Source organism: Crinia signifera, chromosome 9 (genome assembly GCF_055691185.1).
Source record: "Crinia signifera chromosome 9, ASM5569118v1, whole genome shotgun sequence".
Lineage (NCBI taxonomy): Eukaryota > Metazoa > Chordata > Amphibia > Anura > Myobatrachidae > Crinia > Crinia signifera.
The window spans coordinates 92693071-92720932 of NC_139225.1; the positions used below are offsets into that span (position 1 = coordinate 92693071).

At 41.3% G+C, this 27862-nt stretch overlaps 1 protein-coding gene across 1 annotated transcript in view; it reads right to left on the reverse strand.

Annotated features, from left to right (window-relative positions):
- Positions 1 to 15809: 15809 nt before the first annotated feature.
- Positions 15810 to 27862, reverse strand: part of TRPC5 (transient receptor potential cation channel subfamily C member 5) — a 428833-nt gene continuing 416780 nt past the window's right edge. Inside the window, 2 exon segments of the mRNA XM_083159393.1 lie at positions 15810 to 23568; positions 26809 to 26898. Of these exon segments, the coding sequence (XP_083015519.1) occupies positions 22867 to 23568; positions 26809 to 26898 (792 nt within the window). The 3' untranslated portion in view covers positions 15810 to 22866.

The window sequence follows — 27862 nt, forward strand, 5'->3', positions numbered from 1 at the left end:
TCCAGACCTGAATGTAAATACATTTTTCCTTCTAAGCAAACAATCTTCTTTCTTCCAATCTAAACTCGTGTGCTAGAGTCCTCACTTGCAGTAAAAAGGGCGCTTGACATTTCTTACATTGGCCGCTGATATATTTGTACATGTTGAGCATGTTCCCCCTTAAACGTCTCTTCACTAGTGTAAACAGTCATATAAGATGGCAATTTAAAGCAGGGGTAGCCAACTCCAGTCCTCGAGAGCTACCAACAGTTAATGTTTTCCAAGTCTCTTCATAGAATCACAAGTGAAGTATTTAGCTTCACCTGTGGATCATTTATAATGTGTCAGTGAGTAATGAGTGCACCTGTGTACCTGTAAGGTGAGCTGGAAAACATGAACTGTTGGTAGCTCTCGAGGACTGGAATTGGCTACCCCTGATTTTAAAGAGTGTTGTGAGATGTTGAGTTTCACTGCTCAACCTCGTGACAACCTACAGTTTTTACAGACCTGACCAGTCAATGTATGAGAGCTGTTCTGGATCTTACTGTAGTATCTGCTAGTGGTAAAGGAAAGGCGTGTAGCCCTGTACATACAGTATAATATAGAGAGGGTTTTTCTGCACCTACAGGTAAGAGCCACATCTGGTGTTTGAAACTTCTAACTACACCTAGTTTGTCTAAAATAGATTTGTACATATTCCTCATCCTTATTTTGTCAGTACTCTACCACGTGGTTGCAGTCCTTGCAGTGGCAGATTTAGATCTCATTGAGTCCCAAGCAAGATACTAGTTTGTGCATTACCCCCCCACCAACACCTTTTGGTCAGTGCATATGTATGCCACCAGACAACACTGACCTCTCCCCAGGTCGGTGTAAGTGTATGCAGCCATGCACAAGTATCAGACAATTCATATATAGATGGCACTTATTTATTTTCTTTTTTTTTAAGAATTCACTTTATTGCTTTATTGATCATCTGAATGTCTTACGAGTAAGGTTTCCCTCAGCATGTATATTCCCCACCACCAAAGTCATTTTATGCAGCCTTTCTGGTTCAGATTATGGTCCAATCAGTAAAGGCAGCACTGGCAGGTACTTCACCTACCCTAGCCCACCACCTCCTCCAAGACACCACACACACACACACACACACACAGAATGTGAAGGCGATGTTGGTGTAACAGTTTGAGGCGAACACTATTGCTCCACAAACTACAGGCAGCACTGGAAAGCTTCTTACCTTCAGATCTTCTATAATCTTCCTGTTCGGCAGCATGCACATCACTGTCTTAGTTGCTCCTCTCTTCCACTCTCCATGTGTGGCTCTCACATGCATAGCACAGGGCATGAGAGGAAGCAGCTGTCCAATCAATGTGTGCTGGCAGCCTACTTGGGGCTGGCTGGTCCAGAAGTATTCAGCAACTCCTTACTCATAGGGGGTTATTTTGGTTCACTCTTTCTGACAAATTCCTTCTTAGATGGACAAATCCATGTGCACTGCAGATGGGGCAGATGTAAAATGTGCAGAGAGAATTTGATTTCACATTGTTCTGCGGATAGGATGTACAAGCAGTTGGAAAGCACTAGAACATTGCATTTCATATGCAGATACAGTTGCAGTTACACACAGAATGTATACGTGCCACATATACCTTTATTCAGCAGAACCTTATTGGAGTAACTATGCAAACAGGATGATTTCTCTGCACAGAAAATCCCAGTATTTGCAGAGCTGCCCAGGAAATGTTGGCTGACTCCTGCCAGGCATCTCCTGGTGCCTGGCGTATGAGGACACATCTGTACCTTGCAAACCATGTTGTGTGCAGGAACAAGAGCTTCAACATTAAGAAGGCTACTTACTGGATTAACTGTAGAATTAAATGCGGTGTAACCCATAACCATTAGCAATACACTGGTATCTGTTTATTAAAAATAAGTAATTGAAAACCAATGTGTTATGGCACACTATGGGGTATATTCAATGCATTTTAGCGAGGTATGATGGTGAGTAGTGCCGATTGCTTGCCATCATAGCTCGTAGGTCAGTATTCAACTGACCTTCCTTCTCTTGCCATTTCCACATCGCTGGTTCTTCTTAGCGATGTGGAAAAGGCAAGGCTCACCGCTATAAGCAGCGGGGCTTTTTGCATTAGGGATGAACTGCGCCGTTTGGGGAAATGAGGATTCCCCGGAACTTAGAATAGGGCAAGCCACCATCGGGGGGGATAGAATCAAATATGACTGCAAATCTACAGAAACTTTATACATTTATAGAAACTTTGACAGCAGTTATAAAATAGCAACATTTCAAGTAAATCGGTTTGTAGTTATAAATGTTTATTGGCAACTTAATGTTTACATACAGTATGAAAGAATAAAAATCTTAATTATCAGCATACAATTTTGAAAAAAAAAGAGAAGCTTTTATTCTGTATTTAGTGTACAAGTATGTTACAAAATAGATGGAAATAAATACATTTGTTACTGTATGTACAAAGTATCTTCGCAGGAAAAGAGATCTGTTCTGTGGTATACAACCCAAAGTGCACTCTTAAGTGAATTCTATTTTGCGTATTTTAAATGGACATTCAGAATGTTCTGATACCCGTCTGTGCTGAAGGATTGACAAGGCATATTAAACGTATCTATCCTCTCACCTCCCCTGGGTGGCAAGAGTTAATAATCCACTTTACAGTATTCATTGCTTATATCTCTAAGTGCAAGCAAGATGCAGTAACGGGGCATATTGCTGCCAGTCTATAAAAATCTATAAAATAAAACCATATATTACACAAATACATGAATCATCTCTGCTATGTAATAAATATATAGATTTATATATTTCTTATATTCCCAGAGATATTAGGTTTTGTCATCACCCATGCATGGTTGCTGTTGTCCTATAGCATTAAATCAATGAATGGGTCAGGCAATAGGCTTTAGTGGCTACTATTTTGCACAGTGCTGCATTAAACATAAAACTACCAAAGGTTAATAGACTATTAATAATGGACAATGACATCTATGCATTAAGCTGAAGAACTCTAGATGCAGTGTTAGACTGACCCAAAGAGATACAGGGGACTCCCACTCCCTCGGTGGGCTGCACTGACTGGGTGCCCTCCTTCACCTCTAGGGATCCCAACTGAATTATACATATATTACCTTATACTGCACAGGACTATGGTGTATTTTCTACAGTGCATTGCTGTTATTAATCTGGTTCATTATCACGGATGCACTAGCAGCATTTATTATATATGTTTATATGGGACCCGCACCATGTACTCTCTAATGCAGGGTTGGGCAACACCGGCCCTCCAGATGTTGATGAACTACACATCCCAGCATGCCTTGCATCAGTTTCAGCATGGCCACATAGCAAAACTAATGCAAAGCATCCTGGGATGTGTAGTTCATTAACATCTGGAGGGCCGGTGTTGCCCAGCCCTGGTCTAGATGTATGTGGTGTTATGCAAGGTAAGCCTTATTTTGTTCAGATTCAATAATTGTCCAGATAACATCTGGTTCCCCCAATTATAATCATCAGAAAACACTTCCTCATGCTCTTGTAGGATAGAGATCTCACAGTACCTCAATTTACAGTGCACCCATTGCTGGCTGGAGATAGAGAAAGAAGCCGTTTTGTAGGTTACACCATGCATAGGAATTTAGTCTACAGATTTTTAGAAAGTGGTAATAAACAAGAAATGTTGTGCATCACAGCTCAGGGGATTATCACCATAGATGGTTTTGGCACTCGGATAAACTCACAACACAGTATTCTGTTACTCGGTGTTGAAAAATCTATGAACCTGTTTAAATATCATTTTATTAACTCCTGATGAATATATTTTACATTGTTAAATGTCACAATACTTTGGTGTGATTATATTCAGAACAATGACGATATAATGAAGTGGTAGAGGGGAGGCAGCACATGGACTGCGGTGGTCACTTGAGCTGTACAATGTATGACTTGCAGTATTTCTACTTCTAGTACTGTAACAGTTTTCATTCACCTTAAATGTAAGTAAGAACACCAACATAAGAAACTTAAGCTAGCAGCATTGTTAACTTACACCTACTAAAGTCAAACTTTATTCTCAAGTACTTAAGATACTGACAACCACCCAATTATAAGCATTCATACAAAATAGACCAAGCCCTATTTCCACACTAACATACCCGGAGGGTAGCCAGGTGATAGCCCGACAGTCAAACGGTCAGTACTCTGAGATCAGAATCCAGACTGTTTAAATGCCCGACAGTTGGAATACAGACGAACAGGGGCTATTCTCCCTCATGGGGGTCCTCGACCCCCATAGAGGAATAATAGAACCTGTGTGACACATAGTGGTAGATGTATGAAGCAGTGATAAGAAAGGAGAAGTGATAAAGTGTTTGGTACTTTATCACCGACCAATCAACTCCTAACTTTTAAGTTACAGGCTGGGTTTAAAAAGGAACCGTTAAGAGCTGATTGGCCGGTGATTAAGTATCAGTCACTTATCACTTCTCCCTTATCTTCCCCAGAGTCCGCTGCGTGGCGGGTGTAGCGAGCCCTCAAGGGGCTTCATTACGCTGGCCCCCTGTCGGAGTACCAGTGGTTGGGTTACTGACTGTTGGAATCCCGACTGTCGGACAGCCATACTACACCCAAACAGACCATCCCAAACCATACTAGTTTCCACATTGTCCAGAGAAACATGAATGCTGGTTTGTACCTTTGACCTTCACACAGGGGTGGGAATCATACTGTGGACAATGTTCTAAGAATATACAGTATGCAAAATATAGTTTTAATTAACTTTAAATGCAAAGATCACTTCAATGAGAGATGTCAGTGTTATAAAAAAAACTGGTGCACATGTGAATGATTGTTTAGATAATTTACTATATTCAATAGTTAATTGTTAAAATTAGCTGTTTGTATTAAAACCAATATTAAAATCTGCGGTTCTATGGTGATTAGCGTAGCTAGGACATGACTACTTATTTTCTGTATCAAATCAACTAGTAAGCTGCATCAATTCAATAAAAAAAATAAACATGGAGACTTTAATGAATAATACAATTATTCATTTATTGATGCAGCTTATTAGTTGAATTGTTACATAAAATAAGTAGTTTTCACCATAGAACAGTAATGTACAGATTTAAATGTTGGTTTTAACACAATTCAAGGCATGTCTGTGTATGGGAGTGGAAACTATTGGTTCCCATCACCCCATATCATTTATGACTGTCATAGATGTTTCCAGTATTATACCCCTCTTCCCTTCTCCTGCTGGTATATACACCACGTGACCTCGGTTTCCAGCTGGAACCCAACAGGAGGAAGCACAAATAGAAGAAAAGTGTTTGTAGGAGGAAATCTGTACAGCTACATAACGGACAAAGTCCTGGCAGAACTGATCTAAATTGACCACATCCAAAAACGTACTGGAAGAGTAATTGGATCCTAAATGAAATTAACCCTAGTGTGTAAGTGTGTGTGTGTGTGCGTATGCATATGATAGGGAATATAGACTGCAGACGTGAAATTTAATTGGGTGAGAGATTCAGAAAGTGAGAGATTTGGTAATAAATCTCCAGTTTTTTTTAAAGCGGCAATCATTTACACTGCAAAACCAGTTTGATTTTGCAGTGTAAATGGTTGCAGCTTTAAAAAAAACTGGAGATTTCTTAGCAAATCTCTCACTTTCTGAATGTCTCATCCTAGTAAATCCCACCCTAATTTTCACCGGTCAAGGGATTTATGTAAATTGACATAATATTCTCTGTAAATCACTGCGGAATATGTGGATGCTATATTAATAACTGGTAGTAATTATAGCAATAACAGTTTCAAAATAATGGTTAAAAACATTGCAAGAACCCCAAAGGACAAATGTAACAAATCAGTACTGATGTCTCCCCACTAACATGATTACTTTATGTGACAAAAATATGAGATCTCATTAGCCTGCCAACATCTGGGATATTTATTCATGATCTGAGTTTGGAGAACAGTAATAACATTTAAAAAAAAACTACTGGATTCAGTTTATTTTTTTATTTATTATTATTCTTCATGTTACTTCTGGTGAATAATTACTTAATCATATGGACATACAATACTATAACCTAAACACCATAAATATTATAGTAGTAAATTTCAGTAGTCCTATTTAAAAAAAAAGGTTGTTCAAAAGGCAATGTCGAGAAGATGCCCCCTACCCCACTGACTGTAGTAGCTTGACAAAGATGCATATCTAATAATGCAGTATGGATTCTATCTATTTTAACCCAGTTTTAGCAGTAACTAGATGTGAGCATGGCCATGACTAGTGATGGGGCATAACATGCTTTGTTATGTCAACTTCAACCTTGTGTTCTTCATCCAAAAACTTGATCAAGGCACCTATATTTGATGCTTCTGGCATCCACTTACTATGGTGAGTGGGTTGGTACTTCCCAACTTTCCACCAGTTGGGACAACATTAAATATGGATTTATCTCTACAGTTGAGAGAGCCGTGCGCTATGTATTATATATCTGAACTATGAAGAGTCCTTGTAACTATGGCTCATTGGTAAAAGTGCAAACCAAAAGTACAAATGCTTTATTTGTGATAATAAACTCACTCGCCTAGTTGGTACTTGTGAGTTATCCGGGCGCCCGATGTTGAAATTGAATGTCAGTACAATAAGAGTACGACGCGATGCAACGCGATTTCCCTTGAAATTTCCTCGTATCCAAAATCGCGTCGTAATCGCGTCGCATTGTATGGTATACAATGCCACGCGATGCGACGCGACGCGATTTTAACACTTCCCGCCCAATTGTAATGATATTGATAATGATATTGTAATGATATTGGATGTTCACAACCAGGCCACTATCAACGTGAACCCAAAGCGTGGCGAGCGGCGGCGGTACGCGTCCTCCGACCTTTTCATGCCCTACTATCCACTAGGGCGTGGAGTGAGAATAAAATAGTGTGGCGAGCGCAGCGAGCCACCGAGGCCCGAAGCGTGGCGAGCGGACGCGGATACCTTCACAGGTAAGCGCGTCCCTTCGCGGGCTTCACAGGTATCCGCGTCCCCTCGCGGGGCTCACTGCGCTCGCCACGCTTCGGGCCTCGGTGGCTCGCTGCGCTCGCCACACTATTCTATTCTCACTCCACGCCCTAGTGAATAGTAGGGCATGAAAAGGTCGGAGGACGCGTACCGCCGCCCCTCGCGGGCTCGCTGCGCTCGCCACGCTTCGGGTTGGCGTCAATAGTGGAGTGGCGTTAACAATGGGGATGGGATTTAAATTTTGACACTTTTTGGGGGTTTTGGCCATTTTTACATTGAAATTAATGTAAAATCGGGTCTCAGGGACCATTTTACATTGATTCCAATGTTAAAATCGGGTACACTGCTAAAATCGGGTGCTGATCGCGTCGCATCGCATGCCATTTGGTTAACACGTGATCCGATGGTACCCGATCTAAAATCGGGCGCCCGGATAACTCACAAGTACCGCCTGGTTTTATGAGAAAGCATATGCTGTATGGGAACATCTGCAGGAGGAATGGAACTGACTACTGGGAGTAGTATAGGTTGTAGTCCTGATTGAGGACACGACTTGCTCAGTGCATTGAGCAGATAACTGCCCCTATTTGTGCATTTATACAGCTAACTAAAAATTATGTTTTCCCTATTGAGATTATTTAATTGCAGTGTTCCCGGCTCCGCGTGTAGATTTGTGTCTTCGGCAAAAAGGTTTTGATTTTGCTCTTTCCATTTCTGTAGAAAAAGGGCAGTTTTTGGCATATTTTGCCCAAAGTAATAACAATGAAGTCCTCAAAACAAACATAGTGTGCAAACTAGTACTCATACCCCTCACATGCAACATTAATTTGTAATAAAAAAATAAATAAATCAGACAATAAATACTGTAGACTAGTTCAATTAGAGTTCTGACCAATAAGATGATATAATCACTCCGGAGCCACCTCTGCACTCGCAAGGAAACTGAACTCCACTTCTACTTCCAGAATAAACCCGCACCCAGACTCCCGTGTAGCCGGCAATGGAATTCTGGGGGTGGTCTTATACAGGAAGAAGAATGCTGCATCCTGAGTGCAACCATGGTTGTAACATGCAGTTCTTCTGATCCCTGGCATAAGATGAATGTCACACATACTGTATAACATGCATCATTAAAAGCATATTTATGTTTTAACCTCCCCCCATGCTACTGATAATGACTGGCAGCTGGCTTAGCAGAGCCGGTACACTTACAAAGCTCTGACTCTATCTTACCACCTCATTTCAAATATTTCTAATATAGAGAGATGATTTGAACAAACTTAGCCCTAAGGGTTATTAGAAATCTTATAGTATGCCCAACTTTAAGAGTTTGCCAGAGGCCTCCAAGCCTCTAGTAACAGAATGGCACTATTTTCTGAGACATACTGATCAATGTAAATTAATATCTAATTGCCCCAAGTTATTGGTAGGTAATTAAAGTTACATTTAAAGTTTTCTGTTTCCCACTTTCACTTTTAAATGTGCAAACCACTGTGGGCCACTGTGTATGGTGCTTGGTAGCTAAGGAGGTGTTCTTACTCTATGCGCAAAATGAATGCTCAGATGTAAATGTAGCCTTAATCACTGGCCCAGCCTCTTCAATTGCTACCCACAGCTTTGCAGTGAAAAAAACTCACTAAACATAATATTTAACCAATACATGAAACCCTGCTAACCGCAAGCAAGAGAAATCCTGTAATTGCTCCTCAATTAACATATTAGCAGTTTTAAACTCCTGTAAAGTGTTACCGCCAACAATTCATTATCTTACTCTATATGCAGAGGAGTAGCACTTAGACATAATCTGTTTGTCTAAGTATCACGTCAGCTCCCAGGTGTTACTACTGTTATCTCTTATCCTGCAAGCAGCCTAATCTCATGTTTTCTTTACACCATGCAATTGTGATCTGAGCTGCAAAATGGGTATTTTCCTGCTAACATCCTACAAATTCAAAACACAATAAATGAATTCACCATTTAAATGGCAAACTGTCTATTTCATGATTTAAAACAATTACATTTTATAATTCACTTTACAGAATATGCATATCATGTTTTGCCAGTTCTTTTACTAAAATGAAAATGACAGTAGGCTCTGTTACTAAGATTCATTATCTAATGGAATGGGGGGGTCATACATATATTTTTTGGCAAAAATTAGGACAACAGAATGTAGTGTTATCAATAACCCCTCTCAAGCTGTGCTGTTATGCACGCAGTTAGTATTTGGGCAAGTATTGGAGCCAGGGAAGAGAAGGCCAACCAAGTTGGAGCAATGGGGGTTCCTAAGCTGTGTTTGTTTGTATGTATGTGGGAGGGGGGGGGGGGAGTGCTGAGCTGAGGTGGACAGACAGGATGTGACAGGGAAAGGGGAGGAAACTGAGGTGCACTTTAAATTTTACGAGAAAATTCCCCATTGTAATTACGGTAAAAAGTATGTGTCCCTACTCATCCACAATAGGATGTTTTCACTGTTTAAGAATAGGAGGTACAATCTATTCCCCTGATTTTTCCTCTATAGTTGTGTATATATTATATACTTAAGGTAAGGTGCCATCATTTTTGTATTGGCACCTCTCCCATCTACCCTTATGATACGATATATTGTGTTAGTAGTAGAGAGGATAGGGACTAATCTACTGAAGTTCTCTTGGACGCAGTGGATGGGTCCAAGTTTTTGACCAAATATGTGCTAAGAACTTCACTAATACTCCATGATAATAAGTTTTTCAAACTTATTTTGACTATTTGTATTCTTAGTGCTTAGAGCTGGGGGACAATTGGATACTCCTAAGTGGTGACTAGCACTGTGTTCCAAGTCATTGAAGCTTCACAATAATATGTAAAATTTACATCTCTTACAGCAAAAGGCTGAATGTGACCTTTGTTTAACAAGAGCTGCAGTTCTGCTTTCTGTGACTGCAAAGATCAGGGCTTTGGGTAGAGGCATTCAGTGAAAACAGGTCTAGGAATAGTGCTCCCAATTTGTAATGGAAGAAGACATCAGCACTACATCAGTGGACAGCTCCAGTAATCATTGCCATATACTGTATGTCCCAGTAGTTTAACAGCAGACCACGGCAAATTGCTTCTACTACTGTAGTATGACCAGTATATTAACAACCATAAAATGTATAGTAAAGTCTACCATCTAGTCCATACAAGTCTACTTACCAGCTTCCACAGCCGGTCCACTCTGTCAGCGTGAGTCACCATTCTACTCCATCTGGGAGGGGACTGAAGAAGAGCTCTGTCTCATGAGCGAAGGACTGCAGCATCATCCTCTTCACATCCTGTCAATATCTCTCCCGGGGCTGCTCTGCTCTCTATGCCAGGCACCGGCAGGCAAAGTATCATGCACGAAGCATGGTGGGGCCACATGTCAATAAAACAAATGGCTCCCCACAGGTGAGCCATTTGGATAATCTGCCACTGCAAGGCACCGCTGCAAGTGTCTTGCAGATACCTAGTTTGTGAACCGCTGGTTTACAATATAGAGACATCAATACTGACAGCAACACTTGTGTGGCTATAAGGTAAGCTTGTAAGCTTTAGTCATAGAAAGGAGTAGTGGTGTATCCAGTCTTTAAGGGAATTGATTAGAATATCCCTTTCTGACCAGGATTCTACCCTTAGGCAATAAACACGGTACTTGTGTATATGCACAGCGCCCAATTAGCATACGTGCGCTGGCGTAGTGAAATCGCATCGCATGTCCCGTTTTTATGCCATGTGATGCGATCTCACTAGTTAATATGGTTCCTAAAACACCCCCACTATCCACGCCAGCCCAAAGCGTGGCGAGCGGACGCGGTACGCGTCCTCCCGACTTGTTCATTCCTCCACTATCCACGTCGGCACGGAGTTGATTTTACAAAGTGAGACGAGCCCGAAGCGTGACGAGCAGACGCAGATTACTTTACATGTATTACATGTATACTCGCCACGCTTCATGCTCGCTGCGCTCGCCACACTTTTTTGTATCATCTCCACGCCGACGTGGATAGTGGGGGTATAAAAAGGTCAGGAGGATGCGTTCCATGTCCCCTTGCGGGGCTCGCTACACTCGCCATGCTTCGGGGTAATGTGGATAGTGGGGTTGTGCTAAATCCCATTGCATCACATAGACATGTACACTGGGGGTGTTGTGCTAAATCGCAACGCATTAAAAATCGCATGCAATCGCATGTCGCGTTTATGTGCCATGCGATGCGATTTCACTACGCAGAATAGCCCACTAAGCAAATAGCGTAGTGGGTGCCATGCTAATACACAAGTACCATAAACCCTTATGCCACCTTCAGGTGAAATAACTAACCTGAATCATATACGCTCCAAAAAGTCCAGTTTTTCAGAGTTTGTAGAATTACCCCATTTCCCCATGTCCATAGTTCTCTAGCAGTATTTTCAAACGTATTAACATAGATAAATGATGAATATACTGTATTCAAGTGCTATCAAATAAAGGAAGACAATTATTCAATTTACAGTATGATAGGACAAAGTTCAGTTTTAAATATGTGATTAAAAGACAAGTTTTATTACTATTTCAGTAAGGGTGTACCAGCAAAAATAGTTATTTTTCTTTGTCCTATTTATGTGGATGCTGATTGATAGCTAACACACGTAAGGGGAAATTTACTAAAGGTCGGTTTTGATAAATTAAAGCAGCGACACACATTTATTAATATTTAAATAATAATCAATTGTTAGCAAATGTGACCTCTTTGCCTCTGGTCCTTCTGCTTCCTGGTTCCCTATCCCCTAGTGTCTGCCATTCTACTGATTGGTCAACCCGGCAGCACCGCCCACCCAGTGCCTGCAGATATTAGCAGACGTGTGAGATATGTGAAAAAAGGAGAACACGCTTTGGAGACCCTGAATGCTGCAGAGGGGAACACATGCCACAAAACTGTGGCTATGTTTCCATCATCGATGGTCATGATATTCTGACCAGCAATGTTTGTATATTGAAATATTTTTTTTAATAAAATAAAAATGTATTGGATATAAATTCTCAGCGGTGTTTGGGGGAAAAAAATCAGTGAAGTGGTTAAAATTGATATTAGTACAGTAAATTCCCCCCAGCAGGTGTGATATACCCATGGAAGACTGAAAACATATTACAGGAGGCTCAGATATGTGGGGCTATATTCATAAAGCCATACTTGCCTACTTTTGAAAACTAGTTTCAGGGAGATTAGTCAGTAGTAGAATTTTCCACAGCGCCCCATTGAGGGGGTGTGTCATACTCCACCCAAAGGGGCGTGTTTATGTCCATATATGGAGAGACTGTGAAAAGAGATTGTCAACGTGGCACCTAGAAGCGTGGGTGTGTACTGCTACATCTTAGAGAATTATTTTAAAATGACTTATATACAAATGTAGATGAGCCCCAAAGCAGTTAGTAAGAGATAATGTACTTGATAAAGTGCTGGGAAATGGTGCTGATGATTCAATGTAAATGTATCTATCTGCCATTCCTTTTTTTCACCAAAAAAATGTAACAGTGTAATGTGGGCTAGGTGAAATGAGGGAGATTGCTAGACTAATGAGGGAGAGAGGGAGATTGCTGCTATTTCAGGGAGTCTCCTGCAGAATGCAGGAGGGTAGGCAAGTATGCATGAAGCTGCAGCTTTTTTTAAAAGCTTCAAATTTAACATGACCCTTGCTGAGATTGCAAAAGCCGGCACTTCGTAAATATAGCCCTTGGTCTTCTGTTCATAGCCCGTAAATAAACACTGATACACATTTGTGTTTTTATATCAGTTCTGCAAGCAATTTGATTTCAGTCTAGAGCAGGCCTGGACAACCTGTGACCCTCCATGTGTGAAACTACACATCCCAGCATGCCTTGCCATAGTTTTAGCATTCTCTAATAGCAAAATGGTAGCAAGGTATGATGGGACTTGTAGTTTCACAACAGCTGGAGGGCTGCAGGTTGGACATGCCTTATCTAGAGTAGTTAATGTGATACAAGTAACAAAAGAACTTTACTACAATATAGTCATTTCATAAACCTAATAATAAAAAGTTTCTGATTTCAAGAAGAGATTAGCATGTTCTCAACTAATAACAGATCAGCAGAACTACCAGATATAGGCAGTGGCAAAAAGATTGGGGGGAGTATGCCCTCTAGTCTGGACCTATTGTAGAGGCCCAACCCCCCCTCCATTCACCTTTTTAGAGAGCTGCACTTGGGGTGGTGAGAGAGATGACACCTTTCAGTCCAATCTCTCTGTTTGATGTACACAATCCTCAACCCACAGCCTCCAATGCCCTTCTGTCCCCCCACATAGGCCCCCCACCCCTCTCCCCAAGCTTCTGCACAAAAACCTAGTATGTTAACATTTTCTAAGGATGTGTGTTGGCCATACCGCCTTGTATTAGCCCCACCCCCTCTCAGTGCCTGGGCCCGGATCTGCTATCAGATATACGGTTAAGAATCAGCACCAGAGAAATATGGGTAAAGTCGGGGGAATGTACAGATGAATCTGGACTTATCCTTGCTGGCGATCCGCCAGCAGCATGCTGCTGGCGGATCGCCAGCAACACGGCGCCGCTATCTGACTGAGACGTGCGTGCGTCCCCCACGCACGCGCGTCTCAGTATCCGGGCGGCGGGGCAGCGAGGCGGACGCATTACTGTCCGCCTCCCGCTCGAGGGGGCAGGGGGGGACCCGAGGAGGCTGCGGGGGGTGCGGTCGCCCGGTGTGGGCACCGGGCGACCGAGGGCAGCACCGTCGGAAGGGGACGCGCGCGCACGAGCATACAGATGGCGGCGGGGCAGGGGATGGCGATGCCATCGCCATCCCCTGCAAAGATGAATCCCACTACATCTGTACACTTGCTTATTGATGTACAGTACTTAGAAAAATGATAACATGCTACAAGCATTAAATGTTCCATTTAACCTATGTAATCTACATAAGATACTTAATGCTAAGCAATCAAAGAGCAAATAAAAGCATAAACACTTTTGGGAAAACATTTTTTTTTCACCTAGAAATTTGATGAACCCATTGAGTGCCAACATCTCTGTGAGAGATGCGCAAAATATTCGCTTAAAATGCCAGCGTTGCTCACATGTGTTATATGTAAATAAAAAATGTTTTGTAAAAAAAAAAGATCATGGGTGAGATTTAATAGGATGAGAGATTCAGAAAGTTAGAGATTTGGTAAGAAATCTCGGTACTGCTTTCCTAGCACGGCGCCCGTCTCACTGATTGTATGCCTTACTTAAGGCCTACAATCAATACAATTGAAAGGATTTTTTAATCGTATGGATCTCATCTTATGCATCTCATGGATCTTATGCATCCATAAGATGCATGAGATCCATGAGATCCATGAGATAAAAAATCGTGAGCCCCCAATAACCATTGTTAACGCCACCAGCACTATCAACACCAACCCGAAGCGAGTGCAGCGAGCCCGCGAGGGCCGGCGGTATGCGTCCTCTGACCTTTTCATACCCCCACTATCCACGTCGGCGTGGAGTTGATTTTATATAGCCACCGAGCCCGAAGCGTGGCGAGCCCCGCGAGGGGACGCGGACTACTTCACATGTATTACGCGTCCCCTCGTGGGGCTCGCTGCGCTCGCCACGCTTCGTGCTCGGTGGCTCGCTGCGCTCGCCACACTATATAAAATCAACTCCACGCCGATGTGGATAGTGGGGGTATGAAAAGGTCGGAGGACGCGTACCGCCGCACCTCGCGGACTCGCTGTGCTCGCCACGCTTCGGGTTGGCGTCAATAGTGGGGTGGCGTTAACAATGGGGGGGCCATTTCACCCATGAGGGGGGGTAGCAATTAAAATTGGGGTTTTGGGGGCTTTTTACATTGTAATAAATGTAACATTGAGTCTCAGGGACCATTTCACATTGATTCCAATGTAAAAATCTCGTCGATCGCGTCGATTGCATCATCTCATGCATCTTATGCCGCACAAACACATAAGATGCATGAGATGCTTGCAATGTAAAAATCTCGTCTATCTCGTCCATCGCATCATCTCATGCATCTTATGCCGCACAAACACATAAGATGCATGAGATGCTTGAGATATCAGCCCCACACATACAATCTAGATCGTGGGTGCCGTGCTAGGAAAGCAGTACCGAAATCTCCAGGTTTTTTAAAGTGGCAATCATTTACACTTCAAAACCAAACTGATTTTGCAGTGTAAATAATTGCAGATTAAAAAAAACCTGCAGATTTCTTACCAAATCTCTCACTTTATGAATCTCTCATCCTATTAAATATCACCCTATGTTTCCTATATAAGGTACACATTACAGGTCATTATAATGAATAAAAATGTTTTTTTTTTTATTTCCAATTTTATCTTTATTAATTTTATTTTTAGATGAGCATTCAGCACGCTGTACAGGTTGAGTATCCCTTATCCAAAATGCTCGGGACCACGAGCATTCCGGATAAGGGAATATTCCGGTTTTTGGAATAATTTTTTTTTAGCCATACTTACCTGCCCCTGGTGGGTCCCCGATGGTCCCTCGGCGTCCATGGAGTCCTCCGGCGTCCACGGCAGGCCACCAGCACCGTCTTCAGCATCTCCAGCGGTCCCAGGAGTGCTTTGCGCAAGTTCCCAGGCGCGCAGGTGACGTCACCGGCGCGCGCGCGCACTTGCGCAAAGCACTCCTGGGACCGCTGGAGACGCCGGAGAGAATGCTGAAGGCCTGCTATGGACGCCGGAGGACTTGGTAAGTATTAAAAGAGGGTATGGGGAGGGGGGGGGGGGGGGGGGAAACAATTTTTTTTTTTTTAATTATTCCCAAAAAAACACGGTTTTTGGAATAATTCGGATACGGGATGCCCAGATACGGGATACCCGACCTGTACTGTTGTATGCCTGTATATTTTGTGCGATTTAAATCTTTGTTTGAACTTCAACTTTGAACACTATATTTTGCTATTCTCACTGACAGGCGAAGTATACACAGATGAAATTGTTTTTGATATATGACAGCAGTTCTGAATTTTATTGTTTTATTAGACTTTTAAAAAAAATTATATTTACTAACATTTTTAAAACTATTGCATGTAGAATATGCTGGGAGGCAGGTTATTTTACAAGCTTTAAACATTTTTTGGTTATATGCTAATTTTTACACTTATAAAATAATATAATGTTAAAACTTGTTCCATTTGTTAATATGCAGATATAAAATATATGGCATCAAGCACAGTTTATGCATAACAATAACATATAACATGCTGTAGAATATCCAAACTGATGCTACCTGACTAACGCTATGATATTCATCTGCCACTGTAATAATGTACTCTATCAGCTTTTCCCCCAATTTTTTTTTTTTATAGATTTTTGCAAAAAATATGAAGTAAAAATGCAATTTGGAAACTGTAAAAAAAAAAAAAAATTACATAAAATGCCCCAAAAAAGAAAGTTTAGAATTCTAATATTTACTATTTTATGTTCTACTTGTAGGTTTCCTATTTTATCATTTGTTGTGTTTCTATCAAAATTAAAATGCTTATTTTTAAGTCATGCTGATTTTGCTAATTATCTCAAAACCCAATATATCATTACATTATCATTTTATTTCAATGACAATTTGATATCTGTCACTCCAAGCCCCACTAATTATCAGAAGGAGACCTGTGGATAAATGTGATGGTAAGGATAAAATATTGAGAAGTTGCTTACATCTATAGAATATATTATGACACTAATGAAAAGTAATGGTTTTTAATTAAAGGAACTTTTGTTCTATTAACGTACTATGCTTAGTCTTTTGGAACATCTAAAATGCACATGCATCTCCCTTCTTGAGGACCCCATCCACTAGCACAAGGTATTGCTTGCAGTACCTGGCATTCGATTGGGTCAGCACGGACGGTGTAATGGTTAGCATTACTGCATCACAGCAGGTCCGGTCCCCCCCATGGCACTAACTGTGAGGAGTTTGTATGTTCTCCTCGTGCTTGCGTGGGTTAACTCCGGGTACTACGGTCTGCTCCCACAATCCAGGTAGGTTAATTGGCTTCCAAAAAAAATAAAATTAACCCTTGAATGTCTGTGTGTGCGTACATGTGGCAGGGATTATAGATTGTAAGATCCACTGGGGCAGGGACTGATGTGAATGTTCAAATATTCTCTGTAAAGCGCTGCGGAATATGTATGCACTATATAAGAATCTGTTAATAAATAAATACATTTGATACCCCGCAAATCACCCGGCAGCTTCCGAACACTGAACCACATACCATACATTCTATGCAGTCGTTTTGCACATAATGTATCTTATGCAAACCCAGTCACGATACATATTTATGGCAGCCATGACGATCTGCAACTCCGATCGAAGGAGCATGGGATACCCCCTCAGATCAGAGTTAAAAAAAAATGCACAATATGGCCACTTTTTATCCAATCCCTCGTTACGGAAGCTCGGAATCAGACAAAAGTGTCCATATCATATTGGTGGATGTTAGTGGGTCGTGGTACCGCAAGACCAGCTACATCTTTAACATAAGAAGTTAGTACAGGAAGGAATGCACTGCACCTAACCATGACTGCTCAGCAGTTGTGTCCTTCTACAGGATGACCAGTGTTCTGACCCTTTCCTCTCCTGAAGTATATTATTTAATCTACTGTTTGATGTTTTGTGGGGCCAATGAGATCCAGTAATAAACAGCCACACAGCCACAGAGGTGCTATGTATAATGATTGGGTATGCCATCATCTCTGAAAACAAAGGGATTTCACTTACTGGCAATCCACTTCTTTTTTTAGACACTTCAATCCCATTTCCCCCTGCAGGAACAAATGATACCATGGATGAGATTTACTAAGCTTAAAATGTGATACAATGGGGAGTGATAAAGTACCAGTCCTGCCAACCAGCAATGACAGCTAGGAGCTCATTGGTTTGTGTTTTATAAGTTTTCATTTTATTGCTTTTCAAAGCTTGGTACATTGGCCTCTTGTGTCTGGTAACACCACCAAATCATGTCCTGCTGGCCTGGAATATTGTATGCCATATTCATTATTTTGCTTTAAGTGGAGATACTGTTATTGAGGCTCATCCACTAACAAGCTGTTTTGTTATACAGTACTTGGTCTGCGCTTTGAAGACAAGTTCTTGGACTGCACTATGACAACTGCCCTCCTCACTATACTTGACTGAGAATTTAAAAAGACATCAACATACAAATACAGTTAAAACAATAATTTAACACATTGTTAGATTTATTCAAGGCAATTGTGGGTGACAATTAAAATTAATATACATGTAGTGTATAAAAATGATCAATAAATAGTATTTTTTTTTTCATACAGTAACAATTACCCAGGATTTGCCTTGATAAATATGATCCTACAAGCTTTACTTGGCCCAACATTAGTGGTAGAATTGGTTTGTCAAACAATAGAGTATATCACTTATACTGTAGGGATCTGGTTTCAGACAAATCTAGATTTATTAAGCTCGGTGAAGTGATAAACTATCTGGTTTTTATCACCGGCCAATCAGCTCCTACCTGTCATTTTTCAAACCAAGCCTGTAACTTCACAGGTAGGAGCTGATTGGCCGGTGATAAAAACCAGACAGTTTATCACTTCACCGAGCTTAATAAATCTACCCCTGAAGAACAAAACATTTACTGACAACTGAGGATTTTATAGTTTCATACTGTAATAATTATGGAAAATTAGAATGGAGACAATACAGAGAATGAAGTAATCTTAAATATTGCTCTTAAATCTATTACAGTATACAGGAAAGGGAATTGCTTTATTCAGCTTTTGTTGTTTATAAAGCTCTCATCATGTTTATGCCAATATTAAAAGGGTAATGGTTTTACTATCCATGTCCTAGTAACAGCATTACCCTTTTGTATGACATGATCAGAAGCGCTGGGTTCTACAGCCCGATGCACCGTAAATAAATCCCAGTATCCTTCGCTTTTCTGCTGTTCTGAAATGCCTAATATATTTTACCATCACAACTGTCATAAGAAGAAAAATAGATCAACTTCTTTGGATATTTGTTTAAACCAGTTACTAAGAATATTAATCTCAAACCTGAATAAATGTTTTTTGTTTAGATAATTAAACGTTCTTTATCAGCTCCATATTATTTAATGACTAGTGCTACCTAATATATATATATATTCACAAAATACTATAAAAATATTAGTGAATTTATAAAATAACAAGTTAAGATTTTTCTTTTAATTAGAACATTGCCTCTGTCAATTCCAGCCTCTGTGGGGTAAGTGTCTCATTAATGCATTACACCGTTCCGAAAAATGCAATATATCAATGAAGTCCCTTGTGTAGTGATGGGTAAAACCTAAAGATGTATCTGTCCAATCTGTCTGGTACAAACAATAATCTGAAATGTATATAAGCAAATGACGATTTGCATTTGCTCCCAAATTGTTGAAATAGACAAAAACAATAGCTTAATCAATTTGTCTAACTGACCATTGTCTGTTTTGATTGTAATTTGCGGATATACTTTTCCAGATTTTTTGTTCCCACCAGATTAGGCAGATAAATCTTTGTGTGTGTACCCATTTTAGGATTTAAAACATAATGACTTAAGCTGGGTACACGTCTATGCAATAGTTGGCCCATTCTCGGTTTATTGCACAGGTGTGTATGTAGTGCTGGTGCAGGAGTGTTAATTTATAACGTTCATGCGGGATCGGGAGGTCACATCTTATGTGTATTTTAATATTTCCCAATTCCATTGAAGCCAGTACACACATTAACAATTCACATCCATATTGGTGAACAGCCTTTCATTGTACCGGTGTGTATGTAGTAGTGGCATTGCAGGAGCGTTAGCAGATAAACTGCTTATATAGATCCTGCAATGTCCGGAAGCGGGCATAGGGGTGTTATACATTTCCACATATGACTGCTTTGGCAATGCTTTCCTCTATGTCATGTCCAAAATAAAAACAAAATAAGAATAGCATCTTAAAAAAAAAACAATGGTGCATTTATTTAAATTATTAAATTATCATCATATTTTGGCAAATGCTCAGTCACCCTGAGAAACATACTGCTTGACCCATTCAGTTCAGTGCATTTCTTGTCTGTAACTGGTGGGCAACACTTTTAGGTGCAAAATAGTTAATTACATGAAAACCGTTGTCATTTGTCAATTGGCATTGTATTAGGTTGTTTTAACTGAAAAATTATTTGAACTCAATTGTTCCATGAAACCATATGGTGAATGAAAACATACTTAACTCACTACATATTTCACTGAGCTGCACATCAAATGGCTGTAGCATAGGCAACCAGTAGTACCCCATCTGCTGTAGGTGTACAAGTCCCAGCATGCATCTCTAGCCATAAAACAGAGCTGCACAACCGCAGGAGAACCACAAAGTAGCTTTGCTGTTGGATGTAACCATTTCCTGCACCAACCATAAATAAGCTGGTCTTGATGAAGTCTCCTAGTGTAATCTTGTGCTTTATGGTGTTAAATGAATGGAAATTTGCTGCCAACATTTTATGACAGAAAATAAAGGAGCATCTGTCCTTGATCCCCAACCAATCAATTGAAAGCTCACCTTTCTGTTACAGTTTTGTTATACCTTAGTTAATACATTGAGGGCCTGATTTAGAGATGTCACAAATGCCATTGTAGTTGTAATCCTGTTATGCAGCCATTGTGCAAAAATCTGCAAATGTTGCAGTCAACTAAGACTGGTATTGAGACAACCACTGGTGGCATGTCAGATCCACTGCTGGAGTAGGAAGACAAAACATCGGCCATCACAGGTTTCAGCAGTTGCAATCCCAAACTGTGACATGTGCCCAAATTGGGTGCAATGCATCTGCATTTAAGTGACCACTCGGTACTGCTCACAAATGTTACCTCTCAATTTTTCAAATAAATCCTCACTGCGACCGCTGTCTTAATACCAATCTCTCCATTGCGTTTAACATCAACCCTGCTTCCATCTATGAATCAGACCCTGTGTACAATAATATAGCACATGATTGTTATGTGCACAGTTTTTAGAATGGTCAAGAAGGTGAATTAGTGATGTCATAGGTTTGGTTGAGGCAAAGACCGTCAATGCCCTGCCAAAAACTTCCAAACTCTCTGCTACAATAATTAAAAGTACTTTTAATAGAACTGATTATTGAAGCTGGTTTTAGAACATTCTCAAGAAAATACTCTAGCATGAAAATGTGCTGAAACATGTGAATATAAGTGGAAAGGGTATGGTGTCAGACTGTTCCTTTATGTGCTTTTTGCCACTTTGGGACAACCTATTCTTACTGAAATGTGCTCCACCCATAAATCAACAATAGAGCATTATTGCAGCTCTATGAATAACATCCTCTAGTGGGTGCTAGCCGAATCTCTGCTTCAGGTGAGAGGGTACCCAACGTTATCATTTTTTTAAGAGGTACATGGTCTAAAGGTAGGTAACCATTTTATGATAAGCTAGATATTCTTGGTTTATGTCTAAAGTCATGTATTTCCTTTTACCTTCTATTAAACTTGAACTATTATAAAAAAGGGGCAAATATCCGATGACTATTAAATAAGGGGTCCATCAAGAATAGTCTAGACCAGGCCTGGCCAACCTGTGACTCTCCAGCTGTAATGAAACTACAAGTCCCAACATGCATTGCCCCTGTTTTGCCAATAGGGAATGCAAAAACTGTGACGTGTCGGGACGTGTAGCTTAACAACATCTGGAAAGCAGCAGGTTGGCCAGGTCTGGTCTAGACCAATATTTTGAAAATCCTTATTTACAGGTTGTTGAATAAGTGTTTATTCCTTCTTTAGAAACCCCTTTCCTGAGTTTATTACTGTAGTTCTGGTGTCCATACATCAGCAGAGAGTCAGGGCAGTTCCCCCTTCTAGGATGCCTGGCTTGCAGTTCTGGGAAAATCAAACATCAGTGACAAGGAAGTGGTGATGTATGACCTGCATTAGATTAAAACAAATGCCATTCCTTTCAAAATGTTTTTTTTTTTCCTTATGAAGACCAAATCCTTTAGAATTATAAAATGCGGATACTGTTGATCAATATGGATCTTCATGGCTTGCGGATCAACAATACTTTTCTCAAGCTGATCCAAGCAGAATTGGATTACATAATGTTCTCATGTGTAAGCAGCTATATTGTAAAGCACAGACAGCAAGCCTGCGGCTTATTTACTAACAGGGCATGAAGCTACGACTGTATTATCACAGAATGCTACGGACTACTGCAGAGGGATAACTTGTAATAAAAACATATATTTGTTGTACAGTTGTCAGTTGATAGTGGTGATCTAATTTCGTCCTAAGGTGCTGGGAGAGGTACAAAGATAACCTGCCTTGGAGGATAAACTAACATTACTTGTAACCACCTCGACATACAATTATTGTGCAAAGATGTCAAAAAACCCACATGCTGCTGGTGGAAATCGCAATACAAAATTTGAAATGATACATCAGAAAAAATAAATTTGGATTAACAGCAGGGGAATAGACATGGACAAGCGGTTATTTCTTATAGTGCAGCCACTGTTTGCTACACGTTCTGCATTCCCCTGTTAGTGTTCTTCAATAGTCTGAAAGCCCTGCTGATGCTGAAAGGACTAACAGGAAAGCTTAGAGACAGTTTAGTAAGCTTTGATAAAAAAAGCAAACAAAAACTATAAAAAAATATTGCAAAATAGATCGCTGTTGATGGACTTCCGCACTCATCCATATGAATGGGAAGGGATTCCTACCTTAATTAATGCTCTGTAAAAGGAATTTGTTACAAATCTAGACTTGCTAAATTATACAGCAGTTCTAAATAGTTGTCTTATAGTCTTGTTGTGACCTGCTCTTCCTGTCCGTCTTTCCACTTGTTGATGAGCAGATCACACGCTTCTCCCCATGAGTCAAACACATCCTCCGTTGAGTCTATCAGCTTGGTATTAGAAGAGCAGAGGTCGGAAGCACAGTGTAGGGAGTTAGTACAGATAGGAGAATGATCAAGACTTTGTCCACCAATGCTCCCTTGACTCACCTCATTGAGGTTAATTTCACTTGTAGAGCTTTGTGGCTCTTGGTCTGTGTTTTTCAAGTCCTGCCACATGCAATGAGGCTGTATAAGTCCATCAGAGATGGTGTATACTGGTTCAGTAACTGGCTCTGGCATGTGACCATTCATCTTGGAGAAGAGAATGCCCAGTCTTTTAAAAGACTCCTTTTTGGAACTTGAAAGCCTCTGGAGCTTGTTGCCATTCCGAATGAAGGAACGCTTGTTAATGCCATTACTTTTAGGGGCTTCATCCATTATTTCAGTCCCAGACATTGTCTTAATGAGGGCTGAGACATTGAAATCCTTTTTTTTGTTGGATATGCTAAAGGAAACACTTTTTGCCTTTGAGCGTTCTTCTGTCCCTTCATCTTTTTGTGATACCTCTGTGCTGCTCGTGGAATAGCTTCTTCTTGGAGGTTTCCTGTTTCCTAGAAGATCCAGCACCTCATACCGAAAGCTGGAAATATCTTGTTTTAACTCCTGTAACAAGAGAACAAATGTATAATAATAAAGAAATATCATACTCTTTGTGTAATCTATGGTGGACAACAGACGACTCAAGTGTGTCATTTAAGACACTGGCTATGTGACCTTGCTTATAACTCAGTGGTTTCCAAAGTTGCCACAAGGCAGTTGTAGGGCCACCATTGGGGGATGATCCAGACCCAAAGAAAGCTATTTGTGATTAATGTAATAGACAAATCCAGTGCTGGTGGCTGGCAATCATAAAACATATGGACAAACAACCCCGTCTTCCGCTACATAACTACGGTGACAGGTAAGCACAATATTTTTATTTTTTTTTATTTTTTTATCTTCTTAATTAGAAACTTTTGACCTAGGAATACCATGAAAAAAAATTATGATACTCTAGGATACCACAATTTAAGAAAGTTTGGGAACCATTGTTTAGAAAGGACAGTCACTGTAAAACCGGTAACTCTTGCTTCCTCTGACTGTGGGTTCACATAGGGATGCCAGGGGGCACCCAGCTATTCACCCGCTGAATGGGGGAGGGGAGGGTGGGAGTGCCGGCACTGTTGCCGCTCACCTGGCTCCACGATGGTGTATGCGGTTGCTGTCGTGTCGCTCCACGGGGGGGGGGGGGGCAGCTGTATGGTGGCTGCCATGCGGGGGGGGGGGGACTGGACATCCCTCAACCACTGCCGGAGGAGAGGAGGGGGGTGGATGCGGCCACCACCCGGGGGGGTGTATTCCGGTGCCGCTGCCGCTCACATGGCTCCACGGTGGTGGATGCAGTGGTCAAACTGCTCCACAGGGGGGAGGGGGTGTGGGTGGCACCCACCTGGCTGCACAGACAGATGCCTAATGCTGCCTAGTGGTGGTGCCAACCCTGGATGTTATACATGTACTGACTTCTTTGCTATGAAGGACGACTTACTCATTTCTAACAATATAGCTGTCTAAATGAATATATACTGTACATTGCAGATTTGGTGTGAATACAGTTTACTCTCCCGTGTTTTCTCCTGGAATGTCTGTGAAATGTTATTTAGGCCCAATCCTCCTAAGAACAACAGGTGTACATTGCAATTTGCACATATTATGTCCCAGTGTAAGCAGCTGGAAGTGTTGTAATGAAACAAGTGCGGATGAGCAGAACAAAGGGATTTAGCTTAGTGACTTGTTGAGAAAGCAGAGCAAAGTTCACTTGTAAAACACACAGTACAGTATATAACATGATTAAAATAAGATTCATTGTAACCCACTCTTGTATCATTATTGAAGAGGTGTTATCTGATGCCAGACAAGTGTGCTCTACCTTTTTGAACTTTGTATGTATACATATTTTAGAGAAAAAAGATATGCTATTGAAAGTTACATTTTTCATTTGATGTAGTGAAAGCTGCCGCACACTTGTCAATAGATTGATAAGTACTGTAACTCAAAGGATGCATATTGTTTTGATTGTAGTTCGAGAATTATAGTACAGGAAGGTGTTTATTAACCCATGGAATATTTCTCATTTTGTCTGAAATTTGTCATTTGGTCTGGGTCATCACTGGTCCCAGATCCAATTATCTTTTCAATCAGTAGAAACTAAAGGCCCATACACGCTACAACAGGGGTTCTCAAACGTTTTTGCTCTAGTACCCCATCAGATTGTCTCTATGCTTTCTCCGGGTGGTGCTGTATTTGTCATGATGTTGCCATCTTTTCTGAAGGCAATATATCCTCTCTTTTTGATTGATGTGCCTTTTATCATCATCACAGCACGGGGGCTAAAACACTAACGGGGGAATGGTCGTACTGCATTATGGAAAGACGAGAAATATAATCTATGGAGATGAGGCAATTACCTGCGAAATGCAGGTGAAATGTTTTGTAACACCAATTCTGCATGAAGCCTATTGTATAGAAATTTTTTTTTGCACTGCCGTAGAGTTGCCTACAAAAATCAATGATGTAGCTTTGTTGAAGTATGTACAGTATGTATCATATATATCAGTGGTGCACAGGAGTAGTGAGGCCTTAGTACACAGAACCTACAGTACCCACAAAATCAAGACTAAGTAAATATCACCCCAGATACAATGTGCCTACTCTACAGTAGTACTGACTGTTACAGTGTGGGAAATAAAGGCCTGATTCAGACCTGCTCGCTAAGCAGCGTATTTTGCGGCACAGCAAACGTATGCCCCTCCCACATTTGCATGCAAGGCGATGTGTGCACTTACACATCCCTTCGTCACCATCAATCGAATCAGTGGCATAACTATAGCTCCGCAGCCCCCGCGGTGGCGGGGGGGGCGCAGAGAAATTGGGGGCGCCGCCGATGGGGCTGCGGGGCTATAGTTACCCACAGTCTGCGTCTCACCCGGCTCTCTGTCGGGACCTTCCTGACGTCACGGTCCCGGACGGCTCCTGCTGCAATTCAAACTGACAATTAGAAAATGGCTGCCCCCACACTGCAGACATTTTTCTGTCTGCAGTATGGGGGCAGCCATTTTCTAAGAGTCCGTTTTCATTGTAGCAGCAGGAGCCGGCCGGGATCGTGACGTCAGGAAGGTCCCGACAGAGAGCCGGGCGAGACGTAGACCGCAGATAAGAAGGGGGGGCAGGTTAGGTGCGGCGGGGGGAGGGGGCGCCCCCCCCACGTGCGGCGGGGGGGGGGGGGGCGCTAAATAGTTAGTTACGCCCCTGAATCGATTTTTTTTTTCTATTTGCAAATAAAAGTCAGTCCAGGCTGCCTTTTATTTCCGACGGACATGGCCAAAATCAGGGTGGGCGCTGATGTCATTGGGCATCAGCCACCTGCCCCGACCGGGCATCAACATGCTTGCGTTCGCAGGGGGATGCCCGCCATTTTTCTGGGCACGCACAGGAAATGCAGGGTTTTTCCCCGGCTCCTGCCCACTAAATGCCCCCTATCCACCCCACACAGCCCGAATGCCTCTGAAGGCGATCGTACAGCAGGTTTGCACATGCGTATTTTCCCCCATATGCATGCGAAGACCAGCAACATCGGTCACTGGGCCGAATTCAGACCATACCGATCCAACCTGAATCAGACCCAAAGTACTTTACATCACAGCTACATTTGCCCACTAAAACAGGTGAATTTGGCAAAAACTACTCAAGTCATGCCCCAAAAAGTATTTGTGCTGTACTTTTGTGTGTTTGTCAATGACCATTACAATCTTTATGCAAGTGCAGCCAAAGACAGAAATGACTACTACCATATATGTATTACAGTACCTTAAAGTTCTCTTCAGTTAACCCTTCGTTGGTTTTGGAATTTCTGATCATTGCTGCAACGTATCGCTTCACCAGATTCCTGATCACTTCCTGCAATGGAGAAAAACATTCTGAAAGGTCAAGATTTGATGTTACAAAGAAAAACATTACTTTACTAGTGTAATGTTTTATTATATAGTCCAATGGGACTTTTTTTGTGTTTTTTTTTCCCCTCCAAATACATCCATATATCTTATCAGCTATTTATTTATGTGATCAGGTCAAAGTAACTTATTGTTGCTGCCTTTGGATATGACACATACCCACTATATGCATTGATTGCAGTCAAATCTAATGGGAGATCTGGACATAGGGAAATCACCTACCCTAAATATCTTAGCAAAATTGCTTAGCACAGATCTCTACATGTGTATGCCCCATAAGTCAGTGCACACAGTCAAAATCTAGTCAAAATGCTTAGCAAGTAACTGCAAATCTCTCTATGTGTACAGAATGAGTGATAGTGATCGAGATCTCTCATTCTGAACCACTACCCAGCCTTTTTTTTGCTTAAGCAAAATCGCTCAGCACAAATCTCTGCATGTGTATGTGCTCCCCATGGGAGATCAGGACACAGGGAAATCACCTACACTATATAGTTTGGCACACATCTCTAAGGGCCTTATTCTAGTTCACTCTTTCTGACAAAATCTTTCTTAGATGGACAAAACCATGTGCACTGCAGGGGGGCAGATGTAAAATGTGCAGAGAGAATTAGATTTGGGTGAGTTATTTTGTTTCTGTGCAGGGTAAATACTGGCTGCTTTATTTTTACACTGCAATATAGATCTCACTTTGAAGTAAAACCCCACCCAAATCTAATTCTCTCTGCACAAGTAAAATCTGCCCCACCTGCAGTGCACATGGTTTTGTCCATCTAAGAAGGATTTTGTCAGAAAGAGTGAACTAGAATAAGGCCCTATGTGTGTATGCTCCTTTTAGAGAGTGGTTGTATGTTATATCCTAGGGAAATGTAAATAAACAACTATTGCTGATGACATGAGATATAAATACA